At 44.8% G+C, this 18,140-nt stretch overlaps 1 protein-coding gene across 1 annotated transcript in view; it reads right to left on the reverse strand.

Annotated features, from left to right (window-relative positions):
- Positions 1-18,140, reverse strand: part of LOC136678128 (protein CASP-like) — a 161,258-nt gene that overhangs the window by 117,308 nt on the left and 25,810 nt on the right. The window contains exon 2 of the mRNA XM_066655998.1: positions 6,352-6,462. Within this exon, the coding sequence (XP_066512095.1) occupies positions 6,352-6,462 (111 nt within the window). The remainder of the gene's footprint in view (positions 1-6,351; positions 6,463-18,140) is intronic.

Here is an 18,140-nt window from a genome sequence, read left to right on the forward strand (position 1 = left end):
TTACAACTGAAATCATGCACAGTGTGCTCCCTCTGCCCGAGCTGGAAACCAAACCCCGCTCTAACGTAACGGCAGCTTCATCCTCTATGACACACAACCCTCCACGCAGCTCCTCGTCCTTGTCTAACACACGTACGCCGTGCTCTGGTCTGTGTAAGCGTGAGCCGATCTGACTTGCGGCTGCGGATCCAGAGGCCGTATTAGTGAAACACGCTGGCCTAGTCCTGGGCACCTCTTGTAGGTACATCCGCCGGCTCCTGAGGTGAAAAATGAGCCTTCAGCTCGGCACAATGCGGCTCTCTCCTGGCTTTGAAGGTCACTCTTCAGATTAGGTCAGCCGCCGCCGCCGGCCCCCATTGTCCACCTGTATTTGTTTAACTAATGGGGGGAAAATATGGGCAAATAATAAAAGCTGAAAATTTCCCCCTGCATGAATGACCTTTAAGGAGAGATAAGAGTGCCTGGTTAATGCAACTCCCTTTTCCAAAAAGATGGGGGAGGTGCTACTGCCAGCTCTTTCACTCAAACACACACACACTCCCCTACAGATTACTGCATTCCTGTACCTCTCAGCATTTTTAACTTTTGAACAGATGCACATTTGCTTCAGTCTCTTGTCAAAGCGTTCACGAAGTTCAGACTCCTATAAACAGCCAGTGTTTTAAGGGCATGACTTTGGGTTTAACACTTGAAGGTTGAGGAGGAGCACGGGCCATTAAACAGCTTTTGGAAATATCCAAAAATATAAAATCGATTCACGCCCTAGTTTTAATGGTTGGTCCAGCACAGGAAACTAGCCCTCTACAGCGATACAGTGAAGTTTTTACAGTGTGGCAACAACAGATAGAAAGCCTGTTATTATATGTATTTTAATGCGCTTCGTCCTGCTTTTTCCAAACAATCCCAAAAACTCATAGAGGGGTCACTGCTTTCATTGAGGGAATAACCCTGATGTAGCAAACACACCATTAGACACTGGAGGAAATATTGCTTTTCGGTCCTAGAGAGTTCGCCGTGTCAATATCACAGTATAGAGGATATACTGTCCAGCGCTAATACACACACATCTTGTTTGGGGAGACATATTGTGTGTGTGTGTGTGTGTGTAGCTCTGAGTGGCATGATTAGAGCAGTGAGACCTGCCTCTGTTTCTCTCTCTCTCTCTCTCTCTCTCTCTCTCTCTCTCTCTCTCTCTCTCTCTCTCTCTCTGTGTGTAACTGCTTCAGCTCCAGGTTTTTTTTGTTTTTTCTTAAATTCATATATACAGCCCTTCTACGCTTCCACCTTCTCCAGATCTAGTGTAGACTTCTCCTTTCTACTCCTCTTCACCAGACACCCTGACACCCTCCAACACACACACACACTTCTCTGAACCTCTGGCCCCTGCCTCTCCTAAAAGCACTGTGTGTAAATTATAGATGTGCACAGACATGAAAGAAATGGATTTCAGTGATAAATGCGAAGTCTGGGGTGTGCACGTGTGTGTTGGTGTATGTGTTTAAAAAAGACAGCACGAGAGAGAGAGAGACAGAGAGAGAGAGAGCGAGCATGAGAGAGAGAGAGAGAGAACGCATGAGATAGAGAGAGAGAGCGAGCATAAGAGAGAGAGAGAGAATGAGAGAGCGCATAAGAGAGAGCATGAAATAGAGAATGAGAGAGAGCATGAGAGAAAGAATGAGGAGAGAGAGAGAGAGAGAGAGAGAGAGGAGAGAGAATGAGAGAGAGAGGAGAGAGAATGAGAGAGAGACAGTAGTTACACTGAATGCTAAAGTCTGACAAAGCACCAGGTATCTTGCTCTAATAGTGACGCGAACTGTATCCCCTTCGATCAAATACAACTTTTAAAAGCAAAGAACACACGGGAGAATGCTGTAAGTAACAGCAAAGTGTAAAGCTCCGGCACTCTTCAAAATCCCCCACAGAAAAGTTAGAGCAATTGTGTCTGGTTCTATACATTCACACAATCCAAGTAATTAACTGCGTCAATTGGGAGCTCTTAAACATCCAAATAAAAACGCATTACCGTTCATTCTATCAATGCTTTTACTCATGGAGCTTGGTGCCAGGAAAGTGAAACAGAAAATCTGTCCGTCTGACTTTGTGAAGAGCACGTCTGACCCAAAACAGAAGGTGATTTATATCTCCTGCCCAGCATGACGACACCAGTAATGACTTCTACAAGCCCTCAGTCGTCCTGTCGCCTCCAAACAAGCGCCCGGGCCAGATGAAAACAACACAGAGACAGACACAATGGCCTTGCGCTTTATTTATTTACACGCCCCCCAACATTTTGGACACAGCCGCGCCATTGAGCTTCACCACAAAGCATGGAGCGGTTTGCGGGGGGACGAAGAGACTAAGGATCCGTGCGCCTGAGGGGGGTCCAGCCACTGGCGATGATCAAACACCATGTAGACCACAGAGCCACTGGCTTTAAAAGAGACACTGAAAATTCATTAGGGCTCATGGAAGAGTACTCAGAAAGCTTTAAAGAGATTTGTAAAAAACCAAGAAATAAATAATCTTCATTTTAAAAAAAAAATGGCTCACATGAAATTAAGAATCAAACTATTTTGTAGACACTGAATAAACCAGTTTATGCAACCCAGAGCGGGTCTCCCTTTGGGGGTGGCCATTTTGAAAGCAAGTTTACTAAATCTAAGCCAATAGGTGTCTGTTGAATAACATGGAGAAGAAATATTAGAGAAAACGACTGACTGCTATTAGACATATAACATCTGTACATGACCTACATGGTAATCACATCAGGCTGAATGCAATTAGATCCTCACGGCAATGTCCCAGATGTACAGCTTTCTATCGCTGCAGAAAAATGAGATAAATTCTATTAATGCCCTTAACTCCAGAAGAAATGTTAGATGACGTCCAGAAATCTTTGGCCACTGTAGTCTTCTTCAGTACAGGATTGAATCAGGGGACGTTTCTTTAAAGCAGATGGCACACAAAGGGAAAGGTGTTAAACGCTGCTCAACCAAAACATCAAGGTCCTCGAGCGCTGACCAGGGTGCCAGGCCAGCACTTCAACCCCCAGCCTACTCTCCTCCTGAAGCCCTAATCCCCATTAAGGCCTGTTCAATGCTGATAAGCGCCTCATCGTCCACCTGCATCGACACTTTAGGTCCCTGAACATCGCTGACCGGCGGATTATTACACGCCAGAGCTTTACACCCAAACAGCAGGGTGGGGGGTAGAAAAATGACCAGAGAAATTGGGTAAGAACAAAGACAGGAGAAGCTCTGTGGACGCGGCGTGGATTTACGTGAAGATGCAACCTGGACATTTTCCGGGTCTAAAGCACAGTGTTTTGAGGGTTAAATCCTAAGCTACATCTTAATTAGCTAAATTACAAATGGGTAAGTTTTAAGGGGTCACGAATTCTAATAATAATCATAGGTTTCACCTTATATTTATAATTGTGTTCTTTAGTTTTGCGTCAGTAGATTTAGATAAACACTGCTTTACTGATCAGTACGTTTCTCACTTCTAAAACTCCCAGCCTTAAATACCAGTAATGTTATTTTGGAAGGGGTGTGTGTGTGTGCGCCATCAAACTGGCATTTCAGAGGAGGAGGAAAAAATAAAACATTTTTAACTTCAGTTAGAAGGACTTTAAAAGTTTGTTGCTAGGCAATGATCAAACCACAATAAGAGAGGCCTATCCTGCAGATAGTGATTGTGTTGGTGGACAATTCTCAGTCCAGTTTAATAACTGCAAACTGGTCAAACTGGTTTAAAAACTCCAGCAGCACTGGGAATGATCCACCTCCCTCCACAAAAGAACGGATCTGACCACTGAAGAACAGGGGACAATCAAAGTATGCAGAGCAACATGTGGATGACAGTCTGTAATTGTAGAATTGTGTGGTCAAGTGAGCTGAGAGAATAGAAACAAGGAGGTGGCAGTAATGTTGTGGCTGATTAGTGTATATGAAAAGTCTGAACACCCTCCCACGTTAGCCTTTGGCTAAAGCTATCGAGCTAACGAACTGATCCTGCTTTGTGGAATACCCCCCTCTCCCCCCTTCAAGGGCTCACGCTCTCATGTCATACACGTTTTCCACTCAACCTTCCCAGCGGCCCTCCGACCCTCGACTCTCAATGGGGAGCTTTCGCACGAGCCTCTGCCTACTCATTCATAAATAATTCACGACCTCATTAATTATTCATTACAACATTCCAAATAATAACAACAACAACAACGCTTTGTTTCCAGTCGCACTCCAGCAGGCCCGTTGCCATGGGAGCACGCAACTAAACAACAGTCCCGTGAGGAAGGCGGCGAGGGAGGAAGGGGGGTGGGTTTGGGAATAGCAGACGAGATTCCCAAATGACCGCGCTTAGCCGGAACGTCACACGTTCGACGGTAAACAAAGTAGGTCAAAGTAAAACAGCTCTCAAGAGAACGAGCGGGATTCAGTCTTCTGAGGCGAGGAGGGGAAAAAAAGAAACACAAAAAAAACCCCTCCAAAACCAAAGTCACTTCTGATCGCTGATGGATTTATTGTGGAAACTAAAATAGCTGTTAGGCGCTTTTCTCAAAGGTGACGAGCCGTATTTATGCTTCATGCCCATGAAACAGGCCACAAGCTCAGAGATTTATGAGGATAAGAAACTGAAACACATGGACTAACTGACAGTAAAAAATAAACAAATAAAAAAACAGTGACCTCAATATCAAGCCCTGAGGCACTCAGAAAACGTTAAAGAGGCTTTTTCTCAGGCTCTAGCAGCATTTAAATTACAAAAACCACAGCTGACGGTGCAACACTGTGGTGTTAAGATTTTTAAAGTACTTTTAAACGTCTATCACAAACGTCTATGATGTGATTCGCATTACCAACACAATTCTAAAAATGAACGAAGCCACTACACAAACAGACCGGCTGCGGCATCACAAACAGAAATGAAAATCTATACTGAGTACTACGTTACTGACATTTAAAATGGTGTTCTGATCTTGACCTGCGTGCAGATTTATTATACAGGACCCGCAGTGGCATTCTTTTTAACAAAAAACAATACCATAAACTGTGATGATCATTTTAAATCCATGGTTATAACATGGTTAGGAGTGTGCATATGGTAGAGAGAGGGGGGGAGAGTGAGGGGGGGAGAGAGAGAGAGAGAGAGAGAGAGAGGGGTGGGGGGAGCGAGAGAAAGAGAAAGAGAGGAGGAGAGAGAGAAAGAGAGAGAGAGGGAGAGAGAGAGAGAGAAAGAGAGAAACAGAGAGAGAAAGAGAAAGAACTAAAAACAAAACAATACAAAGGAAAGAGCACAGAAGCGTTCCTCACCAGGGTCAGCCAGGACTTCATCAGACTAAAGAGGAGGGGACAATTAAAGACAATAGCAAGTCACTGTCTGCGTCGCTTCACTGAGCAAACAGCAATACCATCAAGTCCTTCTCACACACACAATATTGCCCAAGAACAACAACAACAACAGAACACACTGGCACTTCAGGCCTCCCCACAGAAACAACCTATGAAAACAACAGCAGAGAAACAGAGAGTGGAAATAAAACACAAACGGCAGCCGAGTTCACACCAAAAGGCCAAAGTGGCACAAATCTAACTTCTTACTTTAACGTGACACAAATCTGAAGCTTTCAAACCTGTGTGAATAAAAACCTGATCTTCTCAAATCAGAAATCAGAGCTGATCTGCTTTAATGCGAGTTCCTAGATCAGTTTCTGATTGGTCCTTATGTTTACATTATCATGTGGGCACTGCTGCGATTATCCACCGAGGGAAGTGCGACTAGCAAACGCTATAGAGGCATTGAAGCCTCTGTCTTTAATCACTTTCTTATTCTAATTATCAACACTCAGGAAATTATCTCAGTTACGGATCTGTAGAGGATTTTCATTTGTTGTCGGCCTGGCGGAATAATACGGCAATTATTAAGTGTTATATAAATAGTTGTGATTATCAAATAATACATTTTTTTAAATCGTTAAATGCGAGCACAATCCTGAAGTGGATCAGAATAGAGCAGGTCCAAAATGTCCCAACAGAAACCCTATTAAGATCAAGTAAACAAACATTACTCACTGTCGCCCCCTAAAGGTGCTGTAGTAGGTTGTTATCCTCATGTTATATTCATAACATCCAGAAATGAAGCTTTTTTTTTACTGTAGTAAATAACAGAGATTGGCTCAAATAATCACCAATGAGAACCGATGATATTGTTTTTTTATCATTATTCATGGATCATTGATTAGTAGAGGCCTGTTTCAGGGATCATGTCCATTCACACTGATGACAGATGTGGGTCAGATAGATGCACAGTGTTCTGGGACATTGCATTAAGGCCTGTAAACTCAATGCTCACCTCTGGTGTGTTTTTCTTAAATTCACGGCTCTGGTCGATGAGCTTTTTCCTGGACTGTTCACTCTCATCTTGTCTGTTGGCCAGTAGCGTGGCGGTGGCGTCTAGTTCTCTCTGGGAAAAACAAGCACACACACACACAAGGGCAAGTAATTACACATTGCTCAGCAGGGGGGCATCATTTGCATACACAGACAAACAAAACACACTTTGAGCAGACAGATTCCCACCGAACACCTCCACTAGACTCTACCCAACGTTCAAACTATGAACTCCAACTACGACACAAAGCTTCAGCTACAACAGCTTGGCTTCCCAGACGGATATGCAGCACATGCTGGAATATTGCAGTGTGGATTTTACTGTATTCGGCCACCCGAGCCTCAGTGAGGTCACCCAGTGGTCCTGGATGATTGGTCTTGGAGCAGAAAACACAACCCCAACTCATCCCAAAAGGTACTGGATGGTGGTTTCTTGCTCCACAACCCAGTGTTGAGTGTCTTTATAACCCTCTGGACGTAGTGGCCTCTGAGTCATGTGCAGCTGCTTCAGAGAATCCTCTCATTCTCCACAGGATAAATCTAATAGAGACTCCGTCTACATCTACGTTTTGATATAATCCACTGAAAATAAATGTTTCCGATTTTGTGATGCTTAAATGTGACACGTTCACAAACCCACCACACCTCTCCCACGTCTCATACTCGCATATGGACTCCAGATCTCTAAATTATAGAAATCAGGTTGCTACAGGCAGACCACAACAACAACAACACAAACAAACCCCAAACACAGCCAGTCTCCTCCTTTGCCTTTTCCACACCATTAGTGGTTGCTGCTATTGTTACCTTTTTATATGTGAGTAATAGAGTTTTATAGAGCTGACCAAGCTGCTGACAGATGGGTAGAGGAACTCTGCAGGGGTTGTGTGTTCACTCGTGAGAACAGTACACCCCAGTCTGGTGGTGCTTTTGGCTCTAAATTTAGAGATATGTGCATTACATTTGAAACCAACACTGGTGATATCTCTCTCTCAGTCTCGGATTCTCCCTCTTCCTTCTCTCTGTCCCATTAGAGAGCGAGTCACAGAGAGCGAGACAGAGCGAGAGAGAGAGAGAGGTGAAAGAATCTGAAAGATATAAAAAGACAAGCCTATATTAGCACCAGCAATGTCCCAGGTTTCAAGCCTAATGCACACCGTTCTAAAAATACAGTCAAAACCTACACTGTTTAGAACTCAGCATCAGGTAAACAAAGCTTCTTTTAAAGTGAGAAAGAGCGCAAAAAGAGAAACGGAGGAAGAGAGAGACTGCAGAAAATAGGGAGGAGAGCAAATTTGAGAAATTATGTAGAAAGAAAAGAGAAAATAATGAGAGAAAAACACAAAAGATAAGACAGAAAGAAGACAGTAAGTCAGGGAGTGGAAAAACTCAAGAGAAACATCAAAGCTTGAGAGACAGAGAGAAATTAAAAGCCAGAACGAGAAATCAGAGAGTGAGATAATGAGAGAGTGAGAAGAGGACGATGGGGCCTGAAAGAGTGAAAGGAGGACAGAAAAATCAGAGCAAAATCAGAGAAGGACCGAGTGAGACAGTAAGAAGCCTAAAAGAGAAATCAGAGAGTGAGAAAGTGTGAAAGAGAAGATTGACCATGACAGAGAGAAAGAAGAATAGAAAAAAGAGAGCCCATGAGAGACAGAGTGAGAACAAGCAAGAAATAGAGAGAGAGAGAGAGAGAGAGAGAGAGAGAGAGAGAGAGAGAGAGAGAGAGAGAGAGAGAGAGAGAGAGAGAGAAATAAATTACAATGTTTTTGATATGCTACATGTTTTGGGATCAAACATGCCCCCTCTCCGCCGCCCCCCGAATCACTGACCCTTCCTGTCCAATACCAGCTGGCACTGTGCCACCCAGCCCCCTGCCACCCTCTGAACAGTGAGCAACAGGAACATGGAGGAGAGAACGCCGTTCCTTGCGCTCCTCCTCCTCCTCCTCAGTCTCTCTTAGGTGCGCACCCTTGAGAGTGATTAGCAGACGCAGACGCTACGCCCATTATGCAAACTAATAGGCTAATCACTTAAAAAACCTGATTACCAGGGGGCCCCGCGGATCCTCATTTAGCACCCGAGCCTCTGCGGGCTCCTCCAGCTGAGGCGCCGTGGGAGCGTGAAGAGATGATTAACTCTCAACTCATCAGCGCACTCCCATCGCTGGCCCTAGATACACACGCTCATGAGAAAAATCGAAAAACACTGATACACTACATCCCCAAAAGTTTTTAGACAACTAGTCTAGGCACAGCTTTGGAAATCAAGACAATTAATAGTGAATTTATTCCGGCATCTGGTCTTTTGGAAAGGCTTTGGACTAGGTGCTGGAACAATGCTGTGTGGGTCTGATTGCATCTGGCCACAAGATAATCTGTGTGATGTGCAGTGATTAGTGATGGATATAAATCTGTATCAAAAACAACTATGGAAACGTTTGAGTCGCCAATTCACCTACCGCAACGTGTGTTTTTGGACTGTGAGAGGAAACCGGAGCACCCAGAGAAAACCCACGCGGACACAGAGAGAACACACCACACTCCTCACAGACAGTCACCCAGAGGAAACCCACGCAGACACAGAGAGAACACACCACACTCCTCACAGACAGTCACCCAGAGGAAACCCACACAGACACAGGGAAAACACACCACACTCCTCACAGACAGTCACCCGAAGGAAACCCACGCAGACACAGAGAGAACACACCACACTCCTCACAGACAGTCACCCGGAGAATATTGTACTCGTGTGTGAGTTTTGATTTAGATGATTTAAAGACTGTGATTTTGATGTTGGGGATCGTGAATGTATTACTTTCACTTAGTATATCATGATATATTTGTTATAATTCCAAGAACAAACAAGAAACCAGACATCACCCTCAAACATAAACCTCTTGGGTTTGCTAATATTAATATTTCTTAACTACATTTTTAGCTGCGTGAACTGATGGCTGTGTCCTGTAATGAACGTCAGTCAGTGACAGATGCTTTAATGACGTATAATGAAATATTGAAAATATGTTTAAATATCATTGTTATTGAAACATTTAACATTGTGATATAAATTGATATTGAATTTTTGACCAGCCCTATTTTAAATGTTTCTACACAACATTTACCAAAAATTGACAAGAGGGAAAGAATTTTTAATTATTCATTACTCAAAAACACTTAAAAAACGTATTTTTGTGTGTAATATCTCTCCCCTCTGGCAACATGGACGACACAGTGCTACGACCAACAGCCCAGTGGAGGGCCAGTGTTACTGACTTCACCAATATAACGTGCACGCTGCCAGCGTGGGGCGATTCTGCGATACTGTGTTTGGCGATGGTGGGAACGGGACAGTTCTCTTGCTGTTGGATGCAGAGAGGGGAGGTGGGATATGAGAGGCCAAGCAGGCCTGTGTAATAGCGTTATAATTTTCCTAATGGAAGCGTTTGGCTGGCTGGGAGCGCCGGCGCTTGTCTTAGTTAATTTGTTCAGTAGTAAACGCTGATGGAACAGATTACGGCCGCTCCCTCGAGAGCCTCTACACTGCCAGAGAAAGAGGGAGGGGAGAGAGGGAGAGAGAGAGAGAGAGAGAGAGAGAGAGAGAGAGAGAGACGCTGGAAGGAAAAAAAATGGTGAAAATGCTGGTGTAAAAGAATGCAGAGTTGTAAGTGAAAGAGTGAAGCCAAGGAGCAAAAGAGAGAGAGAGAGAAGAATGAAAGCACAAGAGACAGGCGAGGCCAAGGAAGCAGCAAGAGTTTTATTCAAATTAAGCACGGGGTAATGAAGTGACTGGGCAACAGACGTTCACGCTCTTATCCTACTTCTCACTGACCCAACGCATACACGCAAATGCGTTCCTAATTAAATTCAAGGCTCATTACGATAGCACGGGGAGGGAGGGAGTGTGTGTGTGTGTGTTGGGGTGTGGGGGGGGGGGGGGGGGGGGGTGTTTGGCTGTGAAAGCAAGGGAGGGCCGAACAGCTTTCTCTGGAGCTGAGCATTTGTGATTAATCCAAGGATGATGCTGAGCCGCTCGGACAACGCTGGACTGGAGAAGACTTAGTGCTGACTCACCACAGTCCAGCAGCACGGCCTTCTACAACCTCCCCATCTCCGTCAATAAGAATCCCCACACAAATAAAGGCCCTCCCTCTTCTCAGACGTGGGGGCTATAATTGGGAAAATTACAGCAAACAAATGCAAAAACCTCACGCGAGCGGCGCTCCGAAGCCCTGAATTTCGAGCTGACGCTGGTGTGAAACGGAGCAGAACGTGGAAAGACGTTTAGCGGCTTTTTGCCTCGTCAGCGCTGACTAACACTCGCAGCTGTGTACACAACACACTCCTGCTTGTCTCCGCGTATTTTCTGCGTCCATTAGCCCCTGCGCAAGGGGACCCTTGCCTTAGCTGCCATTCCGGCAAACTGAACAACAGTGTTTTGTTTTAATAATGTAAGAGATTTTAATAGCAGCGGTTTGAACACTATTCAGAATGGTTTCCAACACTATTCTCCAGAATGAAGCACTAGTATAGGGAATAGAAATGGGCCCTGATCAATATGCCCTACATTAGAGCACTATCATCTATCACAGGACACAGAAATGACCCCTAAAATCACCATTCACTGCAATGGGAACTGAACAGCACGACACAGTTTGCATCATCACAAATAAAGAGCACTACACAGAAGGCTTTACGTTTCCTAATATTACATTTCTTTTACGGCTAAATAATCACAGTGCATTATGGGTACTCTCAAATGCTCTCTTTCAATCCCACCATGCACCACTACAGGGAGTGTACTCTTGCAGAGACACGGTGGCGATCGCTCTAGCCTATATCAGGGCATAATAAAGGACAAATCCCATGTCTAATTATTTTATTTATAGGCATGTGGTCTACATTCAGACGGTTTTTGATGTGCAGCAAAATAACGTGGCAACAACGGACCCTCCACGTTAACCATTAAATAGGGTGTAAGTAATGTGAACAGCTTCTTCAGCTACAAAGGTCGACAGACGTAGCTGGTTTAGTTAAAATCAAAGCGCGTACTGGACTGTGCTGGGTAACGGCCTATGACGCAGTGAAAATAGTGTGTGTGTATGTGTGTGTAGTCACGATGCTGTAGTTGTGTGTACTGCACTGTTCCCCCGAGGCTCTTTGGTTCATGAGCGTGACTCGTATGCTAGTTTAACCATTGTGTTCTCAGCCTGTAAAAGCTCCATGCCCAGGCTAACACCCCCACCTCCGCCTTCCCCTATTTAATAACACACAGAGAGAGAGAGAGAGAGAGAGAGAGAGAGAGAGAGAGAGAGAGAGAGAGAGAACCAGTCGAGCATAGATATACACACTAATATTTGTTTCAAGGAGAGAGAGAGAGAGAGAGAGAGAGAGAGAGAGAGAAATGAGTAAGAAAGAAAAAAGACTAAAGATTAAGAAGTATAAAGAGAAAAAGAACAAGCAGAAAAAAGAAAGCACAAAAGAGAGGAGAGTGGAGAAAAGGAGAAGAGCGGGGGAGAGGTAGATAAAGGTATATTATATGACAGAGAGAGAGAGAGAGAGAGAGAGAGAGAGAGAGACAGACTAATAAGCTGCATGGCCGTCTCGCTCTGGGAGCCACTTCAAAGCAGCCCCATGCGGAACAGCAAACACGCGTCGTCTGTTCACTCTGGCTCTCGTGCCCTTTTTTCTCCTCACTTTTTCTCTCCTCCCCTCCCCCTCTCCAAACTCAGAGAAGCCGGCTGCTCTGTCCCTGAAGGAAGGTCAAGGCCGGCTGGGAGACGAAGGAGCTGTGGCTTTGTGCTTTCCCTGCTTACACTCCCAAAGCCTCGGCAAAAAAATAACACTGTCTCGTAATTGCTGGAATTACCAGGCTTGGTCATCCACAACCTGAGCTCAGTGCGTCTGTCTATGAGAGCTGTGCTATTCTTCTCACGCTTCTCTCACACACACACACACGCGCTACATAGAGAGTGGCACGTCTGCTGTGTGGTGGATGATCAACGGAACAGAGATGGCCCTGTCTGTCAGCGGTGTCACATTAGTGATGGATGTCTGTTTCAGTTTGGGACAGATCACACATCAAAGAGAGAGAGTGTGACACAGAACGAGAGAAAGACAGCTAGAGCGAGAGTGAGATTTACAGTATATACTGTTTAGTATGCTCTACACAGCTCTCACTATTACAGCTCTTAGTCTATACTGATAAAACACGGTATATTCTGGAACTGTGTAAAGTCTGCACTGATGTAGCATGCCATTTATGGGCTATATGTGTAAAATATTACATATATCCTCATGCAGTCTCCTGTATACTGTTTAAACACTGGTAAAGCATACAGTAAACACTATGTAATATTAATCAGACATGCAAGACTCTTTCGAGTCCTAAAACTAAAGCGTTTAATAGTATATTCACAAGAAAATGAACCTGGACAGCTTTCCTAACATTGCACGATGAATATAAATATGTGAATGGTTGTCAAAAGCTGGCCCTCAGTGAAGTCTAACCAACACGGCAAGATATGAGCAACACTACAAACACAGCGGTAATCCACAGTATGGGACATAGGGAATACTCTTCAACTCTGCCCGAGTTTACTTCCATAAACCCTGAAAGAAGCGGTCAGCTGATTGCTGGGTTCACTCAGGGCAGAGATACGCTCTGCTGGAGCAGCAGTGGAGGCGCACTTGGGACCCAGAGGGCTTTGCATTAACTCAATGTCACAGTAGCCACTGAGGAACACATCAGCCCAGGTCACCAGCTGGGCCCTGTGTGTATGTGTGTAGATGTACAGAGGTGGGACGCTGGGGGGGGGGGGTTACTTGACTGACATCCATCGAGACAAGAGACGGAAAAGGTTGGGACGAGGGCAGGGTCAATCCACCCTTAACGGCAGACAAAGCAGCTGGAGCTCTGGGCACGGTCACGGTCACGGTCGTGGCCGACGAATCCCATTAACCTCCGTTAGCGGGAAACAAAAATTAGCACCGGCTCGGCACAGTACACAGGGTCGGGAAAATACCGTAACTGTAGACGAGAACCCGAATCAGTCTAATTCATTCTAATTAAGCGGCTCGTGCTGCATTAGAGCAAATTTAGGAGGCAATTATAAGGCATGCTTCATTAGGGTGCAAATTGAATGTTGAGGTGGCTGATGAATGATGGTGCGGGGGCACAGCGCTGCTACAGTGCGCTACCTAACCAGCCATTGCACACTGATCAATAACACAGCTGTGCTAATCTATCGGCGATTAGCCACTGATCTGTCTTCAGTGATCTCTGGAGGGATGGGAAGATGGAATTCGAAAAATATGGCCTGGCATCCGGAGAGGAAGATGAGCAGGTGCTAGACAGAAACCCTAAAAGGCCATAAAGAAATCACTCATTGTAACGCTGTTCACGTGCTAACAACCAAAATCAGAATCTAATCAATCTTTTTGAAGAAATTTACTCTTCAATTATTTGTACACCTTGTCTGCAAGAAAGTACAAAGGGCCAAGAATTAAACCCTGAGGAACCCCACATTCCTCAGGTTACACTGTGTGAACAATATGATGGTATCCTGTCACTACCGTAAACGCAATACCACTGCAGGCTTTTCTGCACATCTCAAGGGTAATGGTGGTTCATAGAGTAAATGTCTTTATCAAAATATATTGTTCATTTCATTGCCTACTTCCATCAATGTTCCATTTATGCTGGTAACAATGTTAAGCAATTTTCAAGTACAGCAAGAATTCCAAGCAACCCATATAGGGACCCAGTCAACACAAACTCTGAACGTTTACTACCTTATATCTAAATATATACACCACTTCACACTATTAAGGCTTAGGGTGAATCCCATTTCTCCATTTTGCCTAGGGGGAGGGGCCTCGGTTCTTGTTGGGAAACAAACCAACTACTTTTTCAGAAATTTAATTGTTAATTTCCAGTTCTTATTTAAAACGGTGACCCAGTTGCATTCTGGTGCCTGGCCATTCTTGAGTTAATGCAATATTTAAGGTGGAATTGGAAGGTTGGGGGGGAGGGGGAAGCTGAATTCTGTTTCATAATCGGCAAACAATTAGGAGGACTTAATAATATATGGTCGATAATAACTTCTGAAGTAGTGCGACACCTTCAATTCAGGAGTGCTGGTGAATCCCACATTGCTGTAGACCTTCTGTGCAGATCTACCTTAAGTAGCCTGGGAATGAAGCACTGCTCCTTTTTATGCGTTTTCTGATGTAGTATCGGACTCTTGAAGGGATGTCCTGTTGCGTAGGAGATGATGTCAACCGCTACACACAGTAGAACCGTTCCAAGAATGACACACAATAAAAAAAACAAGGGGTAGGGGTAAATCTAAGAAATGGGATTCACACTCAGACAGCAGCAGCTGGGATAACTAGATCGTCTGGGTTGCAGCACAATGTGAAGCGTTGGTGCTTCTGCTCATATTCAGTTAATTATTATTATTCCCACTTTTGCAACCCATTTTTGGGCTGAAAGAACAGCCAAACAAATGACTACAACACACCTGGCAACAGTGGAGGAGGCGGCGATATATAAAGCCATTAAATACATCAAAGGACTGACATCCTGAACATCGCTAACGAGAGAAATTGATGACGAATATTATCTCCAGTGCTTCTGGACGCCTGCCGGGCTCAGGAGATGAAAGCGGACTACGGATAGAAGGCTCTGTCCGGATGTAAAGTTCGTCTACAGGCTACACTTGGAGTAGTTGATTAGATGTTACTTATTTTGATCAATTCTTAGCCTTTTTATGGAAGCACCAAGAACCACTTCCTATTGCTTTGCAGACCGCTTTATCAAAACCACTGTACTCCATTCTCCAGCCTTTTCAACCCTTGACACCACTTCTTTCCTGTTGCATTTTGCTCTTTCTAACTTCTTCTCGATTCACTGAAAAACAAAACACTTTGCACTGTGAAAATGCCTTCGAGTACTGTGATCGCCCACCCTTCTTTTATATTTCATGCCCCCTCTTTCACCACTGAACACTTCACTGCAGACCCAAGCCAAGCTGGCAAGAAAAACTCAAATGGGAAAAGCATGGTCAAAAAAGAAAAAAGAAAAACAAGCATAATAAAGCCAAGCTACTGAAAATAAAAGCTTTTCATGGTCACTGCTATGTTTTATGTTCTTTACAACAAAGGCAGGGAACCAGTGGTAGCTTTTGTGATCCTCCATGCCTCCGCAGCCACTTCAACTTCTCCCCACCAGCACGCTTGATATTCATGCACATTCCTCAAATGCTCAGCAAGCTAGGCTAGGCCTAATTAAGAGAAATCACACAGTTAGTGAGGGGTGAGGAGGAGTGAAGCAGGCGCCTGCATGCAGGCTCCTGGCCTTGTGTGGGAGCTGACAGTAGAGAAGTAAAGCGAGTTATTGGGGAGGGGGGGGATGAATGGCCTGACTCGTTTCAAATCTGGCCATTCATTACTGCTGGCTATTGTTTGTTCTCATCTGCAGTTATCGTAACTAGAAAGATGTGTGAGGCTTGGAGCGCAAAGCTCTATTACAACTCGGTGGTAATGAGCTGGTCAGTCACCGACTCAGTCTGGTACGCAATAGGAGACATCAAAACAGATTAAGATAAGCTATCGGTGTCGGGTGGGATACCTGCCTTAGAAATTGCCTGGAACACATTTTTGAACGTTGACCTTTTGAATGATCCACTATGGCACCGACCGGGACCCAGCTGCTCACACACTCTACGTCACGTGGGACGGTAGCCTACTGATTCATACACAGGGTTTGAATATTTAGTGAATTGATGTTAGTAATATCTTCCAAATATAAGAATCCATTGAGACAAATGTATTTATTCACAATTAACCACACAAACTAATAGAGTCTAATAGTGATTATATTCTCCTGGGGAAAATTAATGGATCTCCTTTTCAGTCACAGCTTAAATACACCATCTCAGAAAAAGACGAGGGAGGGGGTGTGGGGGGGGGATACACACACAGCAACAAGCCAGAGCTCTTAATCTGCCCTAGGAGAATGCACAGCACATTTAAACATGAAGCCAACACAAGTATGAATGCACGCCACGCACCGAGACGTTTCGTCTCTAAATGAATTAAGGGCACAGTGCTCAGTGAGAACAAAAGATGCATTATATCCGACCAAACAAACCAAGCCATCTAATTTACAACTGCTTCTGCTCTGGCTCCAAAACACTCTTGGAATTTGCATGTGTACAAAGAAGGGGGGGGGGGTTCTTTAAAAAAAATAAATAAATAACAGGTCCAATTTATACGGTAGAGTAGGTTAATTAATTAGAATTCAGAATAATAATGGAATATCAACAGAGTCTGGATTCAGCGGAGGAATGAAGTGCATGTTTTCCCGGACAGTGGTGGGAGGGTGCACGGACAAACAGGCGGGTAATTGTTAGCCGTGATGAAGGGGTGTTGTCGAACGACGTAAACCCGAACGGAGAATGGCATCAATGGCATCCAAAACCCATTAAAGCACGCGGTAGGTCTGCGTCTCAATGCAATAATCTTGTCTTTGTTTTGAGATACATTAGCTGAGGTGGTGCAAGGCAGAGGGGAAAAAAGTGGGGCACGTGCCCACGCTTGTCTGCGACTGAGATGAAGACACCAGACTCCCATGTTGATGTCAGCTGCGTCATCCAGACGCCTACAGCTCCTAGTTCTGTCTCCATGCTCTCGCAGGCAATGCATCCTGTCTGAGGTGAACTCTGCGGTTACCCCATAGTCGCGATACTGCTCCACCCACGTTCAGGCCCCCAATATCCACTAGATCGGTTTTGGTTTATCGTGCATTTTCAAAACGCATTTTGACTTTTCAAACCCTCGTAACCACGTTGAAGCAGTGTTAGAATCAGAGCAGTTTTAGGTTTCTCAACAAGTAACGCTGCTTTTAGCGTACAATTTAAAAGGGATTATATTCAGGTGCACTTTAGATACAATAATCCTCCAACCCACCTTCACTCCCCCGTATCCATATTGGGTTTAACCCCACCACACACTTCACAATGTAGCTATAAGGAATACAGGATGATGAGGAATCGTACTGGGGTTGAGACGGGACACCACAATGCAGAACACAACAACCACAACACAGCTCACGTCTCGGATACGAAACCACAGCGCCGTGTGGGCTGCGCACCATTTGCTAGTTAAACCTAGCAGCTAGCGTCGTTTACGTGCCACACTGTGATGCAGGTTCAGATCTCTGCATGATATCTCCATCTCCTCTTCTTTAAAACAAAGCACCGAGGCGTATTGACTCCGCAGGCATCAAGCGGCGCAACTTGACGAATGATTTTGCACGACCACGGCCCCTTTCCCACCCCACCCTACCCCCTTCTCTACCTCCGCACTAGATCCATATCTGACAACGCAAGAGCTGTCAAGGTTCAGAGAACAAGACTCCAGCAAAGCACGGATTAAAGTCAGCCTTTAGCACCGACAGTAAATATTGATCCACGTTTTTGTTTTTTTTGGTTTCAGGTGAGAGATTTATTTTTGTTTTATCTACTGACAATTCTCTGACAGGCCTTTCTTCGCAAAAGCAGCAGGAGCGACCTATTTTTTAAAAAAAAAACAAAATAACTAAACTTTGAAATCCCGCTCTAACGACGGAGCGAGCGCCAGGCTCGTTTACAAGGTGACCCCGGTGTTTCGCAGCTCCTGCGTTACCTGGAGCGCCGCTTCAGAGAGTCTGACCCCTCTCTCTGGGAATCAAAAGCGGCCCGTT

Source organism: Hoplias malabaricus, chromosome Y, assembly GCF_029633855.1.
Source record: "Hoplias malabaricus isolate fHopMal1 chromosome Y, fHopMal1.hap1, whole genome shotgun sequence".
In the NCBI taxonomy this organism is placed as follows: domain Eukaryota; kingdom Metazoa; phylum Chordata; class Actinopteri; order Characiformes; family Erythrinidae; genus Hoplias; species Hoplias malabaricus.